General features: G+C 33.0%; 2 protein-coding genes across 3 annotated transcripts; both read right to left on the bottom strand.

Moving 5' to 3' along the window:
- Positions 1-5100, bottom strand: LOC108468140 (DUF21 domain-containing protein At4g14240-like). Of its 2 annotated transcripts, XM_017769004.2 has the most exons (13): positions 4664-5100; positions 4229-4305; positions 4018-4101; positions 3558-3671; positions 3257-3340; positions 2880-2951; positions 2276-2343; positions 1725-1812; positions 1515-1588; positions 1126-1456; positions 994-1040; positions 815-899; positions 1-320 (listed from the first exon to the last, which is right to left on the bottom strand). In XM_017769004.2, exons 1-13 carry the CDS (start codon positions 4911-4913, stop codon positions 294-296), a joined length of 1401 nt encoding a protein of 466 aa, XP_017624493.1. In that variant the 5' UTR covers positions 4914-5100; the 3' UTR covers positions 1-293. The 2 variants fall into 2 exon arrangements, with proteins under 2 accessions (XP_017624493.1, XP_017624494.1); XM_017769005.2 differs by lacking the exon at positions 3257-3340.
- Positions 5101-7911: 2811 nt separating this feature from the next.
- LOC108469043 (RAN GTPase-activating protein 1-like) lies at positions 7912-11455 on the bottom strand. The gene is made up of 3 exons (XM_017769929.2): positions 11314-11455; positions 11002-11064; positions 7912-9729 (listed from the first exon to the last, which is right to left on the bottom strand). The coding sequence occupies exon 3, from the start codon at positions 9716-9718 to the stop codon at positions 8102-8104; it is 1617 nt and encodes a 538-aa protein (XP_017625418.1). The 5' UTR covers positions 9719-9729; positions 11002-11064; positions 11314-11455; the 3' UTR covers positions 7912-8101.
- Between the last annotated feature and the right edge of the window lie 9729 nt (positions 11456-21184).

Genomic DNA, 21184 nt, shown 5'->3' with positions numbered 1-21184 from the left:
TTCTGAGTACAAGAAAACCATATTTAGGGTTCATATTCATACATAGGTAGCCGGTTTTGCTGGTGGAACTAGTAACACTACCACATACAAGACTTCCCCTAATTTTCTCACTCTGAACTACATGCATAATCTGCAATATACACAAACTAATTCGAGAATTTACAACAGACAAAAGCAAGATCGAAAAAACACACGAATCCGATTCTATTTCGACTAGCTAAGATCTCTAGATGGTAACTGCAAAGGGTTCCCTGGTTAAACTAGCGATCTCCCAGTTCTTGAATCTTCTTTGTTCATTTGGCTTGCTTGCTTTGAACACCCTGAAAGGATATTGAAAGCTAAAATTAATGAATAACGGAAATTTCTCATTTGCTGATCGATAAAAGTCCAAAAGCTTATATGTTCTATTTCCAAATTATTAGCCACATCTGGCAAAGTCTCAAATACTATGTTGCTCCGAACCTTTGTTTTATCTTTCGAGATTTGACGCATATTTGGACATGGGTGCAAGTATATAACCCTCCAAAGATGCATAGCTCAAAAGTTTCCCTTCATTGTGCTATTTACAGAGATACAATTTATGTTGCTCCGACTCTTCATTTTCTTTGAAGTATTCATGTTTGACACATATTTAGAAATGGATATAGATATAACCCTTCAAATACATATACAAGTTTTAAAATAAATATGCCCATATCAAACATATATTGATATCCAACATGCACACTGTTCCTAGGTCCCACATCACCTCAATATGATCAAATGATGCATGCAAGAGAAACATGATATCAAGAAATAAACATTGTGTACTTACTGTAGGCTTTTGGCCGATCAATCTTCGATCCGATGGAGCCCGTGCAACAGATGAAGCAACAGCAGCAGCAGCAGCGACGCGTATCCTTGAAGAATTTGTTTCATGTTGGATGATATAATTAGCAAAACTGAAAGAGTGACAGTGAATAAAAAAGCTACTTAACCCGAATGGTATTGTACCTTTTATGTACATCAACATATACATCGGTCTCATCTACAATTTCCTCCTACAATGCAGAAAGATATCATCAAATGCATGACATATTCGAAGATAAATAAGAGATGGAGGAAAGTGATGGAAGCAGCACTTACTTGAAGAAGTTCTTCAAATACATCTTCTAAGGTAATGATACCAATGACTTCCCCATCTTCGGTATCCTCTGAAAAACGTTGCAAAGTATTCATAGTTTCCTTGACGGCTGAAGATTTCTCGACATCGACTAAAACACTATCTTGTTTGGTCAGCAAAGGATCAGTTAGTTGAGAATTCCGGTTGGTGACTTTATGATTGCCAAATCTCTCTCCATCATCAACAAATTGAAGGTCTTTGGTCTTTCCTTTAACCTTCACTACAGTTGCCATATGACTGCTTCCCTTTTGAAATTCATTGAGGATATCATACAAAGGCATCTGTGCTGGAACCCTGGTATGTCAATGCATGAGAATTTATTCAGAAACATTATAATGTAATGAGTGTATACCTAAGAATCCTCCGGATTGAAACAGAACTGACCGGAGTCTCCATCTCAGCTCGTATAGTGAGAAGACTTTTAACCTACATCTCAAAAACAAAGGAGGATTTATAAGAACCGAAGAAAGGGAAAATGATTCCACATCAAACTAGCAACCTTTAACACAAAATTTTCAACATAAATAAAACTGTAAGAAATTCAATGCGTTATTAAACACACCAATAATAGCCCAATGATGTTTTTTGGATTCCCGGCATAAATGGGGATACGACTATGACCATGTGCAAGAATTTTTCCAATTGCTTCCCTGCATCAGAAAAAGGGTAGACAAATTCATTGAAAACCTAACTTCAATATAATACATCTATGTTAGTTGAACTCAGGTGCGAGTGTAGGATACAATATGTGTCAATACAGGTATAGTGAAAATTTGCTTAGTTTTTCCATCCCAAATGGAGATCATATCCCTATACCCATGTGCCAGACACAAGTATTGAACATGAGTACTTCACGAAAAATAAAAAGTTGGAACAACATAGCAGTATACTAGTAGACGAAGCACTTTATGTATAAACCACCTTTGAGGGGTCCTATTATTCACCAGAACTTTACCACTTTAAGAGGAGATGATCTTTAAAGTAGATACCGGAACACATACTTATGTCCAACAATCACACTCGAGCCCAAGTGATATGAGTTACCAACCATGCAAGATGAAGAAGCACTAATGATTTGGCAACATAAAAGAACACCATCTAACTGAAACTCACCAATTCAATTTCGAATTTACGTCCAAGGAAAATGTCGATTCAATTGGTGTCATAGCCTCCTCTGCAGTCTGCAAGATCTAAAAAGCATTAGGATTCAATCACTTTGAAAAGGACAGTGCAATGAACTCTTATCAGGTTCTTAGTTATCCCTAAGTGGAAAATTGGACGTCAAACTAATTAATTGCTATATAACTTGGACTCAGGTGAGCGTTATATACGGGTATGAGTCTAACATGAGCATAATCAGATTTTTCCAAGTTTTTCCTTGTGTTGGAAAATCTTGGAGGTCATATCCCTATACCATGTGTCAGACACGAATGCCAAACACGAGTGCTTCAAGATAAATGAAGGGCCAGAACAACATAATATGTGTATGTGTCTGTGCTTTTAAGTATTTGTGTTTGATATATGTGTCCGACACATTTCCAGACGTGAGTATACAGGTATGACCATCCAAGAACCCTCCAAATACTTGAAAGAGTTTTTTAAAAAAATAAAAATACCATATCTAACTCATACTCATATTCAAGACCCACACCTGAATCTGAGTAACTTAGCTATCAAACACTAATTTCTGACACATTTTCGGACATGGTATAATTACCTTTTCAGTTAAATCCAGTGCACCACTAATGATGGTTGTCTCATCATGTGTTAGTTCACCACCCTTGCCAGCCTAAGCAAGTACAAAAATAGTGACAAGTTACTGAAAATTCAAATGAACCAAACACAAATTGTGTTGTTCCGACTCTTCATTTTTCTTTTACATACTCATGTTTAACACTCATATCCAACACACATTCAAACATGGGTACAAGGATTTGATCCTCCAACTACCCTCGAAATACATGAAAAATCTTAGAAATGATTGAACATATTTGCGCCCGGAGAGATACCTGTATTCGACACTCAAACCCGAGTGAGTAACATAAGACTAAACTTGTTTTAAGCAAAACTATCTTGTCTGGTCCAAGCAATTACCTCTTGGCTGTGGATAGAAACAAGGGCTTTTAACTGAGCTCGTCTAAAGAAAACATCACCATGGCCAATCACAACATCTAGAACCTAAAAACCATGTCCATTAAAGCAATATGAAATTCAAGCACACATGTTTATTTCTTAACCATAACAATTCATGTATTCATGCCATGTTCATGTATTTTCTCGAGTCCAGGACTGCTGGGTTAAAATCTGAAACATTATTTCATATCCAATAAACCTACAGCTTTCAAGAAATATAATACATCTAAGGAATTTCAAACACAACTCATTGGGATATTACCTTTCCAACAGGGTAAGCAATTGGATAACAAACTATCATCAGAATACGCACAAGCCACACGAAACTTGCACCAACAGAGAGTCCATATCTTGAACATATTGCTTGTGGAATAATCTGATTCACAGTGGTAATAAAATAAACAAATCTCAATCTACATGCTTAAGTTATTCTACTCGGACTCATGTGCAAGTGTTGTACACAAGTATGTGTTAAACACGGGCATGTTCAAGTTTCCCATATTTTTCCATGCAGATATAGTGTCCTTAGAGGGTCCAACTCTTCATTTTTCTTGAAACACCGGTGTATATGACTGGAGATATGAGCCTCCAAGGATCCTCCAAATCCATGGTAAACTTAGAGAAAAATGAATATACTCGTATCGATACATTCCCTTGTCCAACACTTGCATCAAAGTCCGAACATAAATACATGAAAAGTGAAGCACAAAAAAACATAGTACCTCTCCAAAGGCTAGAACAAAAGTAACAGACAGCAACACTGCAACAAAGGGGTGAAAGATTTTATCAAGGGATATAGGAAGGGCCTGCAGAAACACAAAATCCAACGAATAAGGATAAATCCAGGAATGCTTTAGTTTTTTTTTTTTTTAAATAATAATAAAAATAAAAAAAATCACTAATTTTTGTAAAGAAAACAGATAAATTGTTCACCTCCATTGCACAAGCATTGCAAAGAAGCAAAGTTACAAGAAGTTGATGCTGTTTTTTCACGACTGGTAAAATAGCAGCTGCAGAGACATGAAAGAGAGAGACATCTCTTGAGAATTAAAGAAAAACTTAAAAACTATGGATGTAATCGAGCCGACCCGAAACTAAAATAGTAAGAAACAGGAGCTCGAATGTGACCCGAGTCCCACTTTTAAAGCTCAAGTTCAATTGAAGTTAAAGATTAAATTAATAAAACTCGCTTCGGTAGACTCATTTATACAATGCTCATGCACGCTTCGATTAAAGAACAAAAAGATAATTCACTCAACCACAACCGATTTGAATTCAAACTCAAATAACTCGGAACTCACTTACAATTGAACGAGTGAAGCGAAGTACTATCATTTACTAATAAAAGCAAAATACGTAAGGTCTTACAAACTTGTTTCTTCTCGACGATGGTACCGCTTCTCTGTAGAATTTCAAGCTCGACGAGACCCAAAGACATCAACCCCAAGGTAAGTCCCGACATTATCCCGGCGAAGATCACCAACAAGCACGACAATCCGGCGTAAGCGAACCACTCAACTGTGCCAAAAGGGAGGTCATCGGGGCCAAATACGATGTCCCTCGGCGACGACAACGACATCATGATTGTGGGAGCTAATGCGACGACGTTTCGCACCATTTTGTTGTGTTGTTTCTTTCAGGTAAGGTGATTTGAGCATTGAAGATTGGTGGGTTTGGGTGGATTATATACGTGGGAGAGAAAGAGACAATTTTTGACATTTGGAAACAACAGACAGTGAAGCTGTCGGTATCAACCATATCTTTCATCATTCTTTCACTATCACCTGCTTTCAATTAAATGATACGGGTTTTTCCACGTTTAATACATTACGTCTTTGAAAAAAGAAAAAAAAGAAACCAAATAGATGTTTGATTTTATTTCATTTTTATTTATTTTATTCCAGGGTTAAATACAAAATTAATATCCAAAATTGTCCATTTCTTCAGAATTGGTACTGACAGTTTTTTATCTCAGATTAGTACCATAATTTTTTTTAATCCACAAATTTAGTCCTGAAACTAACGGCATTAAGATTTTGATCGCACTCCCAAAAACAATTTTTAATTTTTTGACGGGATTCCTTTAATTAGAAAAAAACGATTCAAATAATTCTTAAAAGATTAAAGATCCATTCAAATACATTCATGCATAGGTTAGTGAAGGGTTTTCATAGATTCCTGAAGAAACCTTTATGATCTAAAAAAATTGTTCATTATCTCACTGAGAGAATTCTGGTTTCATCATCGATTACTCTAATTTGGGTTTTTTTTCAATCTTCAATCTTTTTCAGTCTTCTTGAGTATTCAATTGAGGTTTCATTATTTTTTTCTTTTTCCATGTGATGTGGTTTATATTGGATTTTTTTTCATAAACAAAGTTTTTCCCCCTGCTTCAATTTTGAATCATTATCACAACCCCCGGTCTGTTTTCTTACATACAATAAACACATTAAAATATTAAAATTTGTAGAATAATTCTTCAACCCAAGTTGCAACAAAATGAAAGTAAACAAAATTGCACAAATGCTTCAACTCAAATCACAAAACTCTTTATTTTTTACACACCCAACAATAACGGACCAAAATTTGAACCCTAATTTCCATCAACCCAACAATTAAAAAGCAAAAATTTATCTTTTTGAAGTTCGCTCAGTTTGCACAACCAAAAAAGTTTCTCCCTTTGTTCCGTGGAGTATTCGCATTACAAACGGGAGCCCTTAAACCGCAATAGTCGTAGAAAACCCTTAAGCGCGTTCCGTTAAGACGTGAAAGAGATGGAAAACGAAAGAGAGCACACAACTCTATTCACGTTGCAAACGAAAGTGATAGGAAACGAAAAAGTGAAGGAGAAAACGAAAGAGATGATCAAATAGGAAGAAACAAATGAACAAAAGAGAGAAAAACGAAAGAGATAGAAGAAAAAAGAGGTTGAAGACGATGACGAAGAAAATTTTTTAAAGGAATAAAATATGTCTTAAAAGGAAATAATATTATTAAGTAATAATATTTAAAAGAATCGGTAAAAAAAAAATAAAAATGTCCAGTCTTGGGAGGGCGACAAGTGGCAGTGTATTAGTGGTAGTGCTATCACATCAGTAAAATTTTAACACCGTTAGTTTAAATACTAAATTAGTGGATGAAAAAAATGTTCAAGTATCAAATTAGGTTAAAAAAATTTTAAGTACCAATTTAAGAAAAGTTAATAACTTCAAGTACTAATTCTATATTTAACCTTTTATTTAAATATATTAAAAACAAAAATAATATTAAAGACATTTTCAAACCTACTCTGAGGATTCACATTTTCAAACCTACTCGGACAATTCAATATTTAAATTGAATCGATATCGAGTTTTTATTTTTTAAAGTAAAATTCAGTCCACCCTTAAATTTTGAGTCAAGCTTGAGTTTCTTTAAGCTGGAATACTCCCATTTGGTAGTTCATTTACTTTAAATTATTTTAAGGAATTTGATTTACAGTTTGATGTTTCTTTTTTCTAAAGAAATTTACTTTTTAAATATCAATTTTATAATTATATAATAAAAATTAAGTTAAAATATGTCATAAATTTTTGGTTTTTTATAAATTAAGAATTTAATCTTTATATTTTTTTAAGATTTCAAAATTTAGATACAACCGTTAACATTGTTAAGATTATTTTATTAAATTTAAATTCATTATAATATCAACTTTTTAATTATATTGCGATAAAGTGAGTATTTTATTTATTTCAAAATTTCACATCAATAAATTTAACAAAAATTAACAGTAGTAATAATTAAACTTGAATTCCTATTTTGTAAAGAGTACAAAGACCTATGCTAGATTTTAACCAAAAATTTAATGTTACAAAGAACATGAATTTTACAAAAAAATCAAAGTTTTATTTTTTATCAAAAGTTTTCAATTTAGCATGTTAATTAAATTATCCCAACTTAACGTGACACATAATTGATGGAATTGATGGAAAGTAAGCATGCTACGTTGACAAATGTATATATACTATAGCAATAGCAATATGATCTTAAAATAATAATCATGTTTACCTTACATGTTTTTTTTGACATATGGCACTCAATTTAAACATTTACTTATAATTTGGATATATTACTTTTTACCTCTTACCTTTTAATTTTTAAAAGTTATTTCATTTTTAATTTTTTATAATTTTGTATGTTAAAATATAAAATTAATTTTAAATAAATTATCTCTTTATTTTTAATATTTTACTTAATTAAATTAAGTTTTAATGTTATAATAATAATAATATTTATCCAATTGAATTCAAATATAATGAAAATTAATTACACTCATTTATTAAACTAAAATAAATATAAATACAAAATTACCAAAAATAGAATATTAATAATTTATAATATTAAAATAGATTAACTTAACAATATATAAAATAAATAACATGTAAAAAATTATAAATAATATTATTTAAATTGTAATATAATATTATTAATATTCATGATGAACTTTTGTATTATTTTAATATTAAATATTTTTAAAATTAAATAACTTTAATATAAATGATTTTAAATATTTTTAAAAATATTTTGTAATTATATTATTTTTAAATTAATTAATGAATTTTAAGAAATTTATTAAATTTTTAAAGAAAATTAATATTATAAAAACATTATAAATTTAATATACATGATCCATCCATCGCATAAGAATACAAATTAGTTTTAACCTAATTAAATTACTTAAAAGTATTGGATTAAATTTTAAATATAAAACATGAAGCAAACGGAATAGAAAAGCTTGAAATGAATCCAGTTCCCAGCAAACTCTTCTCATGGGTTGATTTTGAGATCCTTAAGCTTGGATTCCAATTCCTTCTCATGTTCTGCATTCTCCTCCTCGTCTTCATCTTCCTCTTCCTCATCACCTTCTCCTTCTGGATCATTCTCGTCCAAAGGTCCCAGCATATCGAGGGAACCTTTAAATATTTCCTTCACCTCATCTATCCCTTCGTCGGATATGAAATTTCCATTGATATTCAGCAACTTGAACCCGGGTTTTTTCACGACCACCTGAGCCAAATGTCTACCACCGGCTCGCCTAATGGCATTCGTGCTCATATCAACTTCATTCAACTGACCATGATCCTCTCCTAATGCATTGGCAATCAAAATAGCTCCTTCATCCTTAAGTTCATTCTCGGCTAAGTTTAATTTCGTAAGGAACTGTTTCGATGCGATGCAGGCTGCTAAGGAAGCGGTGCCTTTGGCTGTAATGTCGTTTCCAGCCATTTCAAGAACTTCAAGTGAAGGTGCAGAGTGTTTTAGAGCATTGGCAAGTGCCTCGGTTCCTTCATCTTCAAGGTTCAAGTAACTGAGGTAAACCTCAGTGAGATCTGTGAATTGAGAGATTGCTTTACTCAAAGCAACTCCAGCTTCAACACCAAACATGTTGTCACGTAGATCAAGTTTCTTTAAATGTGCGCATCTCTTTAGTGCTTCAGCTAAGGCCAGACCACCATCCGGGCCAACTCTTGTAGAAGAACATCGGAAATCCTCCAATGAACAGGAGCGTTTCACTATCTCGGAGATAGTGAACGCACCTTCATCCCCTGTCATGTTATTATGAAAATGAAGTACTTTCAGTTTCTCAGTAGAAGGAATTAGCTCGGAAACCGCTCGTGCAGCTTCTTCCGATATACCATCGTTCATCAAATAAAGTTCCTGTAAACTATTCTGTGACTTTAGAAGTGCCCCAAATGCCCGGACGCCTTTTTCACCCAAGGCATTGTTTGAAAGATTCAGGTACCTCAAGTGACAACCTTCCAGGACTGAAGAAAAAATGTTCATAACATCGAGAGCTTCCGACTCTGGCCTTCCTGCAATAAAATCCGAAAGGTCTACCTCTGTCAACTGATCTTTAATGGTTGATAAGATAGGTGCAGCAACATTTGCAGCATCTAAACCAAAACTTCTGTTGCTAAAACATATCTTAGTATAGGAATTTCCTGCCTCTCCCAGTGGTCTCAATAGTTCCTTAGCCTCCTCTGCCCCTATAAATGCCCGGCGACCTCCTGATATATCAAAAACGGTTCCACGAAGATCAGTAGCTCTATCTGCCAACCCTCCATTAACTTTTGGGCCTCTTTTAATAACTTCCAGCACCAGTCTACTGGATTCTTTGGCATATATTTGCACTGCAGAACTTCCATCACCATCAGGCTCCTTCTTGTAATGTTGATCCGCAGCAGCAAAAGCTAACTCTTCCATTTTCTTGGCATCCTCCTCGGCCTCATCATTACTTAATATGCCACAATTTCTAGAGAAAATGGATGGAGTAGTAAGATTCTTCGTCATCCGCTCTACAAGCATTAGCCTCGTGCTATGACTAGGTGGCCACAATTTCACAGACAGCAAGCGGTGTTGGAAAGTTTGTGTTCCAGATCCCATGTTTAATTAACCTAAGACCATGACATGTTGCAAGTACATTATAACAAAACCAGGATACTTTGCTGGTGCATGCACAGGACAAAATAAGAGTAATGAAGATGGCCAAAGAGATCTGTAACCATTTCTATATACCACAATTTCAGAAATGCAGCATTCTGATCATACAAGTATTATTTACATATTATTTACATGGTAGTGGCATTGAATGAAACAAAACAGCTAATAGAGACGAAATCAGAAAATAAAGGACTTTTAAATGCAAGAACAAACGAGATGAGAAATGAAGCCGGTTTCCGAAGTATTGTTAAATGAAATAATTGTTCAACATAATGAAACAAAATGCTCATTGCAACACTTAAAAATTGCATAGAAAGATAAAATATCTGAAACGAAATCCCAACAATTTCCATATGCTAATAAAAGACTTAATTTACATAACAATCGCTATGCCAGCGGCATCAAATATGTTAGCAATATACTTCTATGAGAAATCCCAATGTACAAAGCCACGGTCTTGATTGAAAGAACCAAAAGGGCAATAACAGAGGCGATGCTAATTCCGGATGAAAGTAAATAATGTTACATCACAGCCAAAAAGCTTGAAACTAGTCAATATTCAAACTAATGTATTGATCCAGATTGACTGTATATTTCTTACATGAACCTTGTTAATTGCAAAATTGTACAAACTGGTTAAAACTTCTGATTTAGACAAAGAATCAACCTATCTCATATTCCCAAATTCTATAGTTATTGAGCAAAGCATATGAATATACAAGGTTGTTTGCAGTTATGACAAAACTCATCTCCATTCTATTCCTAATTAATATAGAATTAGTCTTCCAATGCTCCATAAGACTAATTAATATTGTTCCAAAACTCCAACATCTTAAGTTACTCAAACTCAGAAGTGACTGAGTGTCCAAAATTGATACGTCAAGAAAAATGAAGAATTATATCCTTGTATCAGTATCTAGATATCTATCTGATGTGGATACCTCAAGAAAAATGAAGAGTATAACACACATAAAACTTGCTTATCATTCTTTTTTCCCATCAAAATCAGATAATGAAGATAACTAAAATTCATTACTAGCTTGTTACTAGATCATATGGAAATGAAATAAAATAAGATAAAATAAGTGAGAAACTAAGCGAGAAAACCTTCCTAAAGGGAGTAAAAATAGTGCTCGAAACCCTAAAATGCAAATTCACAAAACTACTTAGTTCATAACATAAAATTTGTATATAAAATTAAATTAAATAATCGTTCAATTTCTCACCTGTAACACTCCCTGGTTTTGTAAACAAAATTTGACATTGCAGAGTCGATTTTCACGGAGAACCTGAAACAAAACAAGAATCCGAATATTTATCCACTTGATTTTCTAGTTGGTTTCAATTCTATCAGTCAAGTAGACAAATCTGCAATCTTATATATACAATAAAAAAGCAAACAACAGACGAAAACGGTCGACTTTTTTTAAAAAAAAAATTCTCGAGAATCAAACGGAAATAACAAAAACGTAGAATGGAAAAAAGAGAAAAGAAAAAAAAGATTGATAGAGTTCCATTGAGATCGGAGAATAAAATACCTTCTTTTTCTCTTGTTTTCTTCTTTTTGATCTTTTCTTTTTTATAATATTGAAGAGTAGTGCAGAGTAATGAAGAAGATGGCAATAAGAAAAATCAAAAGAATGCGTGCGGAATTGGAGGGAAATGATGGCTTCTTTTTAAGTTTTTAAATTCAAATGATAAAATTATTTTGTCTTATTAGGTCCCTGTAGTATGCATAAATTATTGATGTAATCTTTATACTTTAATTCAATGATTTTTAGTTTATTTATTTTCTTAAATTTAAAATTTTAGTTTTTACCTAAATGGTATATGTTAAATTTGTTCAATTAAATCATATTTTTTAAAAATTTATGGGTAAACATATTATTACATATGTAATGTCATATTAGCTTATTATTTATTTTATATGATACTAAAAATATGGTGTTATTTCTTTCAACGGATTTAATGACCGTCATTCAAAAATATAAGAACTAAAATTATCAAATTAAAACAATAATTAATTCATAATACGCATAATACATGACTAATAGTAAATTTGACCTAACAAATTTAATCATTACCATTTGGATAATAAATTGTTACAAAGTTAACAAACAAACTTATTTAGTTTTACAATTTAGTCCTTTTCACCATCTAAACATATTAACTATCAATTCCTTCAAATTAAGCTCTAAATTATCAATTTCTCTCTAATGATAACTTACTAAATATTAGTTAATTGAACAAATTAATGCATGGGCTAGCTAATTCAAACTCCTATAATCAAGAACCTATAAAATTTTAATAAAAATAGCTTGAAACCTTGCTTTTTAATGGTCGAATGTTGAACCTTAGCTTTTTTCTTTCGTTGATGAAAACAATGGAAGAAGGAGATGAATTGAAAGTGGGTGGTGTCGTAACCATTTTTTTTTTTAAAAACGGGAATCGACTTTGGTTTTGAAAGTGAAAATTAAAACGGGAGTCGCCACCGATCTTTATTGGGTGTGATCGGATCACCCTTGTTTTAATAAAACATTTTAGTTTACTAAAACGATATTTTGGCCTACGAAATTTGAGAAAACGGGTTCGGGAGTCGATTACGTACGAGGAAGTATTAGCACCCTCGTAACGCCCAAAATTGGTACCTAATTGATTAATTAATGTCTTAATATCGAAAATTAAAAAGCTTTAAAATAAATTTTGAAATACGATCCCTTTTTATGAATGTTTAGCTAACTTGAAGTGGATATTAAGATTCTCTTATTTCGAAGGAGTAAAATATCACGTCCAACACGTAGGACACGACATTTCCAACCTTCGATACCCAAAATCATCTCATGATTTCCAAAACTCATGCATTGATATTTTAAAAAGGATATCCATTTATTCGGTCAAATGATAAATCGAAACCCAACACGTAGGGCACGATTTCTCGAAATTTCCAAACACGAAATATTGCATTATTTGCAAAAAAACTTATCTCGAGGTAATAAGATGTCATATTCAGTGAGTTAGGACACAACACCTCAAATCTCAGAGAGTAAGCATTTTATTTAACACTCGTATTATGATTTAAAAGAATATGCTGTTATTTAGGTTAAACGCGAAAAAAAAATCGAAACCCAGTAAGTTAGGGCACGATTTCCCGAATTTTGAATACTGAATATTATTTTTATTTGAGAATTTTCCTTTTATGAAATAATAGCAAATATGCAATTTAAAATGACGTGTATTTATTTTGTTTGGAATAAAAATCGAACGATCCGTATTGAGTAAAACGTTGGAACTTAATACACGATATGATTTGAACTAAATAAACAAGAGTGTAAAATGGCGCATGGAATAATGAAACATGAATTAGATACAATATTAATGAATGCCCCAATATGAAGATGTCAATAAATAATTTCTAATGCATGTAATGACCATATTCACAATGTATATTATTTTTATACCAACCAATAGGCAAAAACAAACGAAATAAAATAATATACAAAAAATGATTTAAGGCAAATAGGATAAAAGTTTAAAATAAATAAAAATGTAGTGATTAAGATTCAAAACACATAATGCCAAAGAATGGTTCAAGAAGAACTATATGTGAAAAAGATTTAACATAAATAAAATATAAACAATTTGGGATAAAATAATATATAAGGCAAATTTCAAATAAATAATATGTTAAATGAATTAAAATAATACATAAGGTAAAATAAAAGGACCCTTTAAAACATATAAAAGCGTTTGAAATAAATAATATGTGAAAGAGAAATTTAAAAATAATACTAATAATAATAATATACAAAACAATTTAAACAAAAATAGATAAACATAATCCAAAGTGAGATATATATATATATATATATATATAAAAGTTTTAAAATAAGTAACACATAGAAAGTTCAAACGAACAACAATAAAAGGAATTTGAAAACGGTTAATGTAACGGCCTAATTTTCAGTGGTGTCGGAAATGGTGATTTGAGATCACTAAATTCGACAAATAAGATTGAACAAGATAGTAATTTAATATTTATGAGTCAAGTAAGAATTCAGAAGAATTTGTCAAATGGTGAAATTAGTGAATTAAAAGAATTTATTAGGTCAAACGGGTCAAAAATGAGGTATCGAGACCTCAAAGTTGAAAATCGAGCTATAAATATTTTTATAAATATTTATGGAGTGTCATTGAGTTAGTATTAAAGTTTCGTTAGAAATTTTTAACGTTTGGATGGCTCATTAATTAAAAAGGACTAAATTGAAAATAGCACAAAATTTGTTAAATTGTGAGTAAATAGCTTAAGTATTTAAAAGATGGATTTAAAGAGCAATTAGACCCAAAGGTTAATGGCTGGACGGTTTGGGTATGAAATAAGCAAGAAAACAATGTGAACAAGGGCAAAATTGGAAATAGATAAAATTTAATAGTTAAATAATGATGTAATTGAAAAATCTAGACATTTCTTCATATTTTCTCAGCCAAAACGCCATAGAAGGTCTGGAGAAAGCTGGTTTTCATATTTTTACATCATGTGAGTTTAATTCTTGCTTTTGCTTGATAATTTTATGTTTTTATGACTTTTACAATTAGGTCCACTTGTAGAATTCATTAGTTTTTGATTTTATGGGTGAAATTGGAAGTTACCCTGGATGGGTAAGGGAATTTTATGATGAATTATTATGAAATTTAAGTTCTAATTTCATATTAAGGTGGTTTTATTAAGTGATTTTGATAGGAAATGATATTTAGGACCTAATTGTGAAAAAGTTGTGAATTGAAGGTTGCTGTTGAAATTCAGAATATAAAAGGTTTTGAAATAGTTTATAATGATAAAATAAAGTGTTAATTGAGAAAATTAGTTCAATTGATGGGTGAATTGAGTAGGGACTAAATTGTGAAAACTGTAAATTTTGGGGTAAAAGTGCAATTTCGAAATTTGAACAGCATAAATTGTGAAGTGAAATAGAAATCAAATAAATGCTAATGAGTAGAAATATTTTATATTATAGATCAAGAATCCAAAGAAGAACGAGGAAAAGAAAAAGTTATGAATAGTCCCAAAATTTCAATATCTTCTACAAATTAGCCGGGTAAGTTCATATGGTTGAATTTAGATGTTTATTTGTGAATGATTGAAGTTTATAATGTGTTATTATATACGAATTTGTTGTGGGATTGTGTAGATTTTGTTAATGAAAGAATAAATGTGGAAATGCAAATTAGGAAAACGCAGGATTGAGTACGTTCAGATCGTGACGTGTGATGAATTGATTGGATAAGACCATGGTTGTTCCATGGAAAAGTGTGAAATGTAGGTATGGTATCATCCATACTGAGTTGTGAAATGTAGGTATGGTATTATCCATACTGAGCTGTGAAATGTAGGTATGGTATTATCAAATCCATACTGAGTTAAGAAATGTAGGTATGGCATTTCCCATACCGAGTTGAAAAATGTAGGTATGGTATTTCAATGAGGAAAACCATACTGAGTTGTGAATCGTGGCATTGAGCAATGACGTACTCAATTTCGTAAGCCGTTTCCTAATTTGATTATAAGAAATAAAAGAGAAGTGATCCAAATGAAAGAGATTGAGTAGTTGTTACTGTTGAGCTCAACTATGTGAATTATTATAACAATGGTTATGAATCGCAGGAAACTTTAGTAAGTGTTTTGGTATTGTTTGGAAATATTATGTTTGGTAAGCATTACTTTTAACCTATGAACTTACTAAGCTTCAATAAGCTTACTTGTGTGTGTTTAATATTTTTATGTAGATTGACTTAAAGTGAAGTGGGTAGATCGGATCAACACAACAAAGCACACTATCCAGATCAATTTCGGTAGCTTTTGTTTTATGTTTGAAGATTTATATGGCATGTATAGAGTTTAAATGAAATGAAGTAAAGATGTTATAAACTAGTTAACAACATTTTGTACTAAAATAGTTTTTGGTTAGTAGCAGTAGTCTGAGTTTGAAAATTCACCATAAATCATAAAAATATAATTATAGGTTGAATAAAATATGAAATTAAATCTTATTGAATCTAGTTTCACATAGAAGAAACGTTGTAAGCAAAAGGATTTCATATCAGGAGATATTTGAATTTTTGTGAGACAAGGTCAGAGTGATTTTGAACTCCCCTATTCTGATTTGTAAAAATCATTAAAAATTATAAAAAATTAATTAGGAGTCATACTATATATGTATGGATTCCTTATTGAGTCTATTTTTAATAGAAATAAACGTCTTGGTTATTTGAATTCTGTACATGGAGAAATTTGGTTCGTAGTGAACAGGGGTCAGAGCAGCCGAACCCTGAAACAGGGGAGACTTCAACTAATAAACTGTACTAATTGGCCCAACCAAAAATTCTAGAAAAAAATTAGTAAGTAGATATATGAGCCTAGATTTGGGAAAAATTTACGGATTTAGATTTCAAGTTTTGTAACTCGAGATATGATTTTTTTTCATCTGTAACGCAGTTGGACAGCTTGTCTGGAAAGTGTGATATAAAATGTTTGAATTTGTTTAAGTGCTCAAATAAGTTTAGTAATGCCTCGTGCTCGACTCCGGCGACGGTCTCGGGTAAAGGGGGCGTTACATTCATTGGTATCAGAGCTTTGGTTTAGTCGATTCTCGAAACGAATTTGATGTGTAAAGTGTTTAAAAATACATGCCATATAAATCATGATAGTGTGATGTGAATGATCCGATCTAATTACTAATTTTTGTTATAGATTGTAAAGATGTCCGATAGACCCGATGGTGCTAGTCGGAAGAGGAAGTTAATAGTAGAATCTGAGACTTACGAAAGGGAACAAGTGGTAATGTCTCGATTTCTTTGATGAGATAGGAAGAACTTAAAAATATGATTTACTGGATTAATGAATCGGTGGTATCATGAAACAATACAAGGAAGAAGTCGCACAACAACCTCCTCCTCCCCTCTTGTACCACCAGCATACAACCCCTGTTGCTCCTCCTTTAATAGATGAATCTAGCAAAAGAACACCAATTGAAAAACTCGAAAAGTTTGGAGTGAAGAATTTGAGGAGATCGGACGATGATCCGGTTAAAGCGAGTATTGGTTAAATAGTTTGGAGAGAGTTTTAAGCAGATGATGTGTTCTCCGGAGGACTATTTGGGATGTGCGATTTATTATTGAAAGAAGAAGCGTATAATTGGTGGGAAACCATTGAGGCAATGGTACCGCAGATAAACTTACTTGGGAATTCTTCCAAAACGAATTTAAGAAGAAGTATGTGGGAAAGAGATATTTAGATAAGAAGAAGAGAATTTATTGATCTTCGACAAGGGAATAAAACAATGGCGAATATGAAAGAGAATTTGTGTATCTCAAGAGATATGCTCGGGATGTTGTAAATCGACAGAGGAAGAAATGTGCATTAGATTTGAAGAAGGGCTTAATGATGAAATCAAAATGATGATTGGAGGTACAGAGATTTGAGAATTTGTGATTCATCGATCGAGCTCAAAAGATGGAAGAAGTGTATAATGAAAAGATGCAAAGAGAAAGAAGAGGTAAAGAGGTATACAAAAGAAGTTTCTCTAGACCAACTTCGACTTTTCCGCTAAAAAGTTCGAGATGATTCGGTCGACTGTTACAATCCGAACGATCGAATAAAAGTAAAACGACTCAACAAGATGTCGGAGTAACTAAGAAACCAGCAGCTAGTGTTAGTAGTGTGCAAAATATTCGAGACTTAGATGTAAAATTGTGGTAGATTTCATATTGGTGAGTGTTGGGGAAGAGCCGAGCTTGCTATAAATGTGGTGGAACTGATCATTTTATTCGGATTGTCCTCAATTATTAAAGAAGATAGAGAACAAGGAAGAAGCAAGCAAATACTCCTCGAAAGGTAAACGTTAAGGTCAAAGTAGTCTTCTGGACTGTTTCATTCGGGAAGGAGATATCTGCACTCGATCGAGACAAGAGTACCTGCGTACATATGCTATCCGCAAGGGAAGAAGCTTCGCTCCGGATGTGATAGCGGTAATTTCTATCTTTTGATGATTCTCAGATATGCTTTAATTGATCCCGGATCTACACATTCATATATTTGCACCGCATTAGTGTCGAGAAAGAAAATGACTGTTGAGTCCATGACCTTGAATTGCAAGTCACTAATCCACTAGGGCAAAGTGTGTTGGTTAATTTAGTATGTCGGAATTGTCCACGAAAATACAAGGTCGTGAATTCTCTCACGATTTAATGTTGTTACCTTTCCGAGAATTTGATGTTATTCTTGGAATGGATTGGTTGATTGAACACGATGCCATAGTGAATTGTAGAGAAAACGGATTGATTTAAAATGTCGATAGGGAAATAGTTTCACTAAGTTTGGGGATAAAAGAATGATGTCGAATTATTTCACCTTTACACTCGAAAATTGATTCGGAAAGGTAATGAAGCATTTTAGCTTATATTCTTGATACTCGGGTTCGAATTGAAGATGGAACAATTGTCGGTTGTTAATGAGTTTACTTGATGTGTTTCTGAGGAATTACCGGTTTACCCCGGATCGTGAGGTTGAATTCACAATTGATGTAATTCCGCATGCAGCTCAATATCAATAACACCGTATAGAATGGCACCAAATGAGTTAAAAGAGTTGAAGACACGTTGCAAGAGTTATTGGATAAAGGGTTCATCGAATCGAGTACATCACCTTGGGGCGCTTTGTCTTATTTGTGAAAAAGAAAGATGGTTCGTTATGATTGTGTATTGATTACAGAGCGGTTGAATAAGGTAACAATTAAAATAAATATTCATTACCTCGTATCGATGATTTGTTTGATCAACTGAAAGGTGCTGCAGTGTTCTCAAAATAGACCTTAGATCCGGGTATTATCAATGAATGTTAAAGAGTGTGATGTGTCAAAGATCGCTTTTGAACTCGGTATGGTCACTACGAATTTTTGGTAATGCCTTTTGGTTTAACGAATGCCCTGCTGCATTTATGGATTTAATGAATCGAATTTTTCAGTCTTATTTGGATAGATTTGTGGTGGTATTTATTGATGACATATTGGTCTATTCAAAGACGAATCCGAACATGCACAAAGACTTGAGAATTGTACTACGACGTTGAGAGAAAAACGGTTATATGCGAAATTTAGTAAATGTGAGTTTTGGCTTCATGAGGTTGGATTTCTGGGTCATATTATATCAATTGAAGGAATTCGTGTGGATCCAAGTAAAGTTTGGCGGTGGTGAATTGGAAAACACCAAGAATGTAATCGAAGTGCGAAGTTTTCGGGATTAGTAGGATACTATCGCCGTTTATAAAGAATTTTTCCATGATTGCTTCACCAATGACTCGTTTATTACGAAGAATGTTGAGTTTATGTGGTCTCGATGAATGTCGTGAGCTTTGATCGATTAAAGAAAATGTTAATGAAGCTCCAGTCTTAACTCAACCGTAATCGTATACCGTATGTTGTGTACAATGATGCATCTTTAAGTGGTTTGGGTTGTGTGTTAATGCAATGGAAAGGTAGTGGCTTATGCTTCACGGCAATTAAAACCACATGAAAAGAATTACCCTACACATGATCTTGAGTTAGTGCAATTGTTTTTGCCTTAAAAATTTGGAGACACTATTTATATGGTGAGAAGTGTTATATGTATACGGATCACAAAAGTTTGAAATACTTAATGACTCAGAAGGAACTAAACTTAAGACATAGACGGTGGTTAGAGTTGCTGAAAGACTATGATTTGGTTATTGACTATCATCCGTGGAAAGCTAATGTAGTTGCTTGATGCATCGAGTCGAAAGTCATCCTTGTTTGCACTTCAGCAATGAATGCTCATTTGGCTCTTAATGAAGAAGGTGTTGTATTAGTAGAATTGAAGGTAAAACCAATGTTTCTTCAACAAATTCGAAGTTGCGAATGAAGATCCAAAATTGGTCTTTGAAACGACAAATGGTTCGGGATAATTTAGATTCGAGTTCAAGATTGATGATGAAGGTATATTGCGCTATCATAATAGGATTTGTGTTCCCAATAATTCGATTTAAAGAATGATATTCTTTCTGAAGCACATAATAGTATGTATTCTATTCATCCGGTAGTACAAAAATGTATGGTGATCTGAAAAAGACATATTGGTGGCTGGTATGAAAAGAGAAATTTCGAATTTATTGCAAAATGTTTGATTTGCCGCAAGTTAAAGCGAGCATCAAGTGCCAACGGGTTTATTACAACCCATTATGATTCCCGAATGGAAGTGGGAGCATATTTCAATGGATTTTGTGTCGATTGCTGTGACTCAGAAAGAAAGATTCGATATGGGTGATTGTTGATAGATTGACAAAGTCAGACACTTTATTCCAAATGAATAGATTTTTCACTTAATAAGTTAGCGAATTGTATGTGTCGAGATTGTGAGACTACATGGAGTTCCAATATCTATCATTTCGCATCGGATCCGAGGTTTACTTCAAGATTTTGGAATAAATTGCAAGAAGCCTTAGGCACCAGATTGAATTTTAGTACAACATTTCATCCTCAAACAGATGGACAATCGAGCGAGTGATTCAAATTTTAGAAGATATGTTAAGATGTTGTATACTCGAGTTTGGTGACAGTTGGGAAAGGTATTTACCGCTTGGTGAGTTTGCTTACAACAATAGCTATCGGTCTAGTATAAAAATGACACCATTTGAGGCTCTTTATGGTAGAAAATGCAAGACTCCATTGTGTTGGTCTGAATTGAGTGAATAAAAATAGTTGGGGTTGATTTGATTCGAGAAACCGAAAAAAATTCGGATTATTCGAGATAGTCTAAAAGTCGCTTGGATCGTCGAAGTCATATGCGGATTTAAAACGAAGAGACATAGAATATGCAGGGTGATCGAGTATTTTTAAAAGTTTCACCATGGAAAAGGGTGTTACGATTTGGTAAAAGGGAAAATTAAGTCCGAGATTCATAGGCCATATGAAATTGTGGAAAGGGTTGGTCCTGTGGCGTATCGTTTGGTTTTACCTCCTAACTTGAGAAGATTCATAATGTGTTTCATGTGTCTATGCTAAGGCAGTATAGGTTAGATCCTTCACACGTAATTCCCCATACCGAAATTGAGCTTCAACCAGATATGACTTATTCGTAAGAACCAAGAAGATTTTGGCTCGTGAAGTTAAGGAATTGCGGAACAAAAGAGTACCATTGGTTAAAGTATTATGGCATCGACATGGTATGGAGGAGGCAACCTGGGAAACAGAGGAGTCAATGAGATCACAAGATCCAAAACTATTTTGGTAACAAATTTCGAGGACGAAATTTTTAAAGGGGGAGAGTTGTAACTACTAATTTTCAATGGTGTCGGAAATGGTGATTTGAGATCACTAAATTCGACAAATAAGATTGAACAAG

Source organism: Gossypium arboreum, chromosome 8 (genome assembly GCF_025698485.1).
Source record: "Gossypium arboreum isolate Shixiya-1 chromosome 8, ASM2569848v2, whole genome shotgun sequence".
NCBI lineage: Eukaryota > Viridiplantae > Streptophyta > Magnoliopsida > Malvales > Malvaceae > Gossypium > Gossypium arboreum.
This window is presented reverse-complemented; position numbering and strand designations above follow the sequence as displayed.

What these genes read in the sequence shown, in the direction of transcription:
- LOC108468140 (XM_017769004.2), bottom strand. Translation starts at nt 4,913, where the DNA reads ATGGTGCGAAACGTCGTCGCATTAGCTCCCACAATCATGATGTCGTTG. An exon ending in TATTTGAAGAACTTCTTCAA is followed by an intron (nt 1,041 to 1,125) that starts GTAAGTGCTGCT and finishes TCTGCATTGTAG; the next exon opens with GAGGAAATTGTAGATGAGAC. An exon ending in TATGTTGATGTACATAAAAG is followed by an intron (nt 900 to 993) that starts GTACAATACCAT and finishes AAATTCTTCAAG; the next exon opens with GATACGCGTCGCTGCTGCTG.
- LOC108469043 (XM_017769929.2), bottom strand. Translation starts at nt 9,718, where the DNA reads ATGGGATCTGGAACACAAACTTTCCAACACCGCTTGCTGTCTGTGAAA.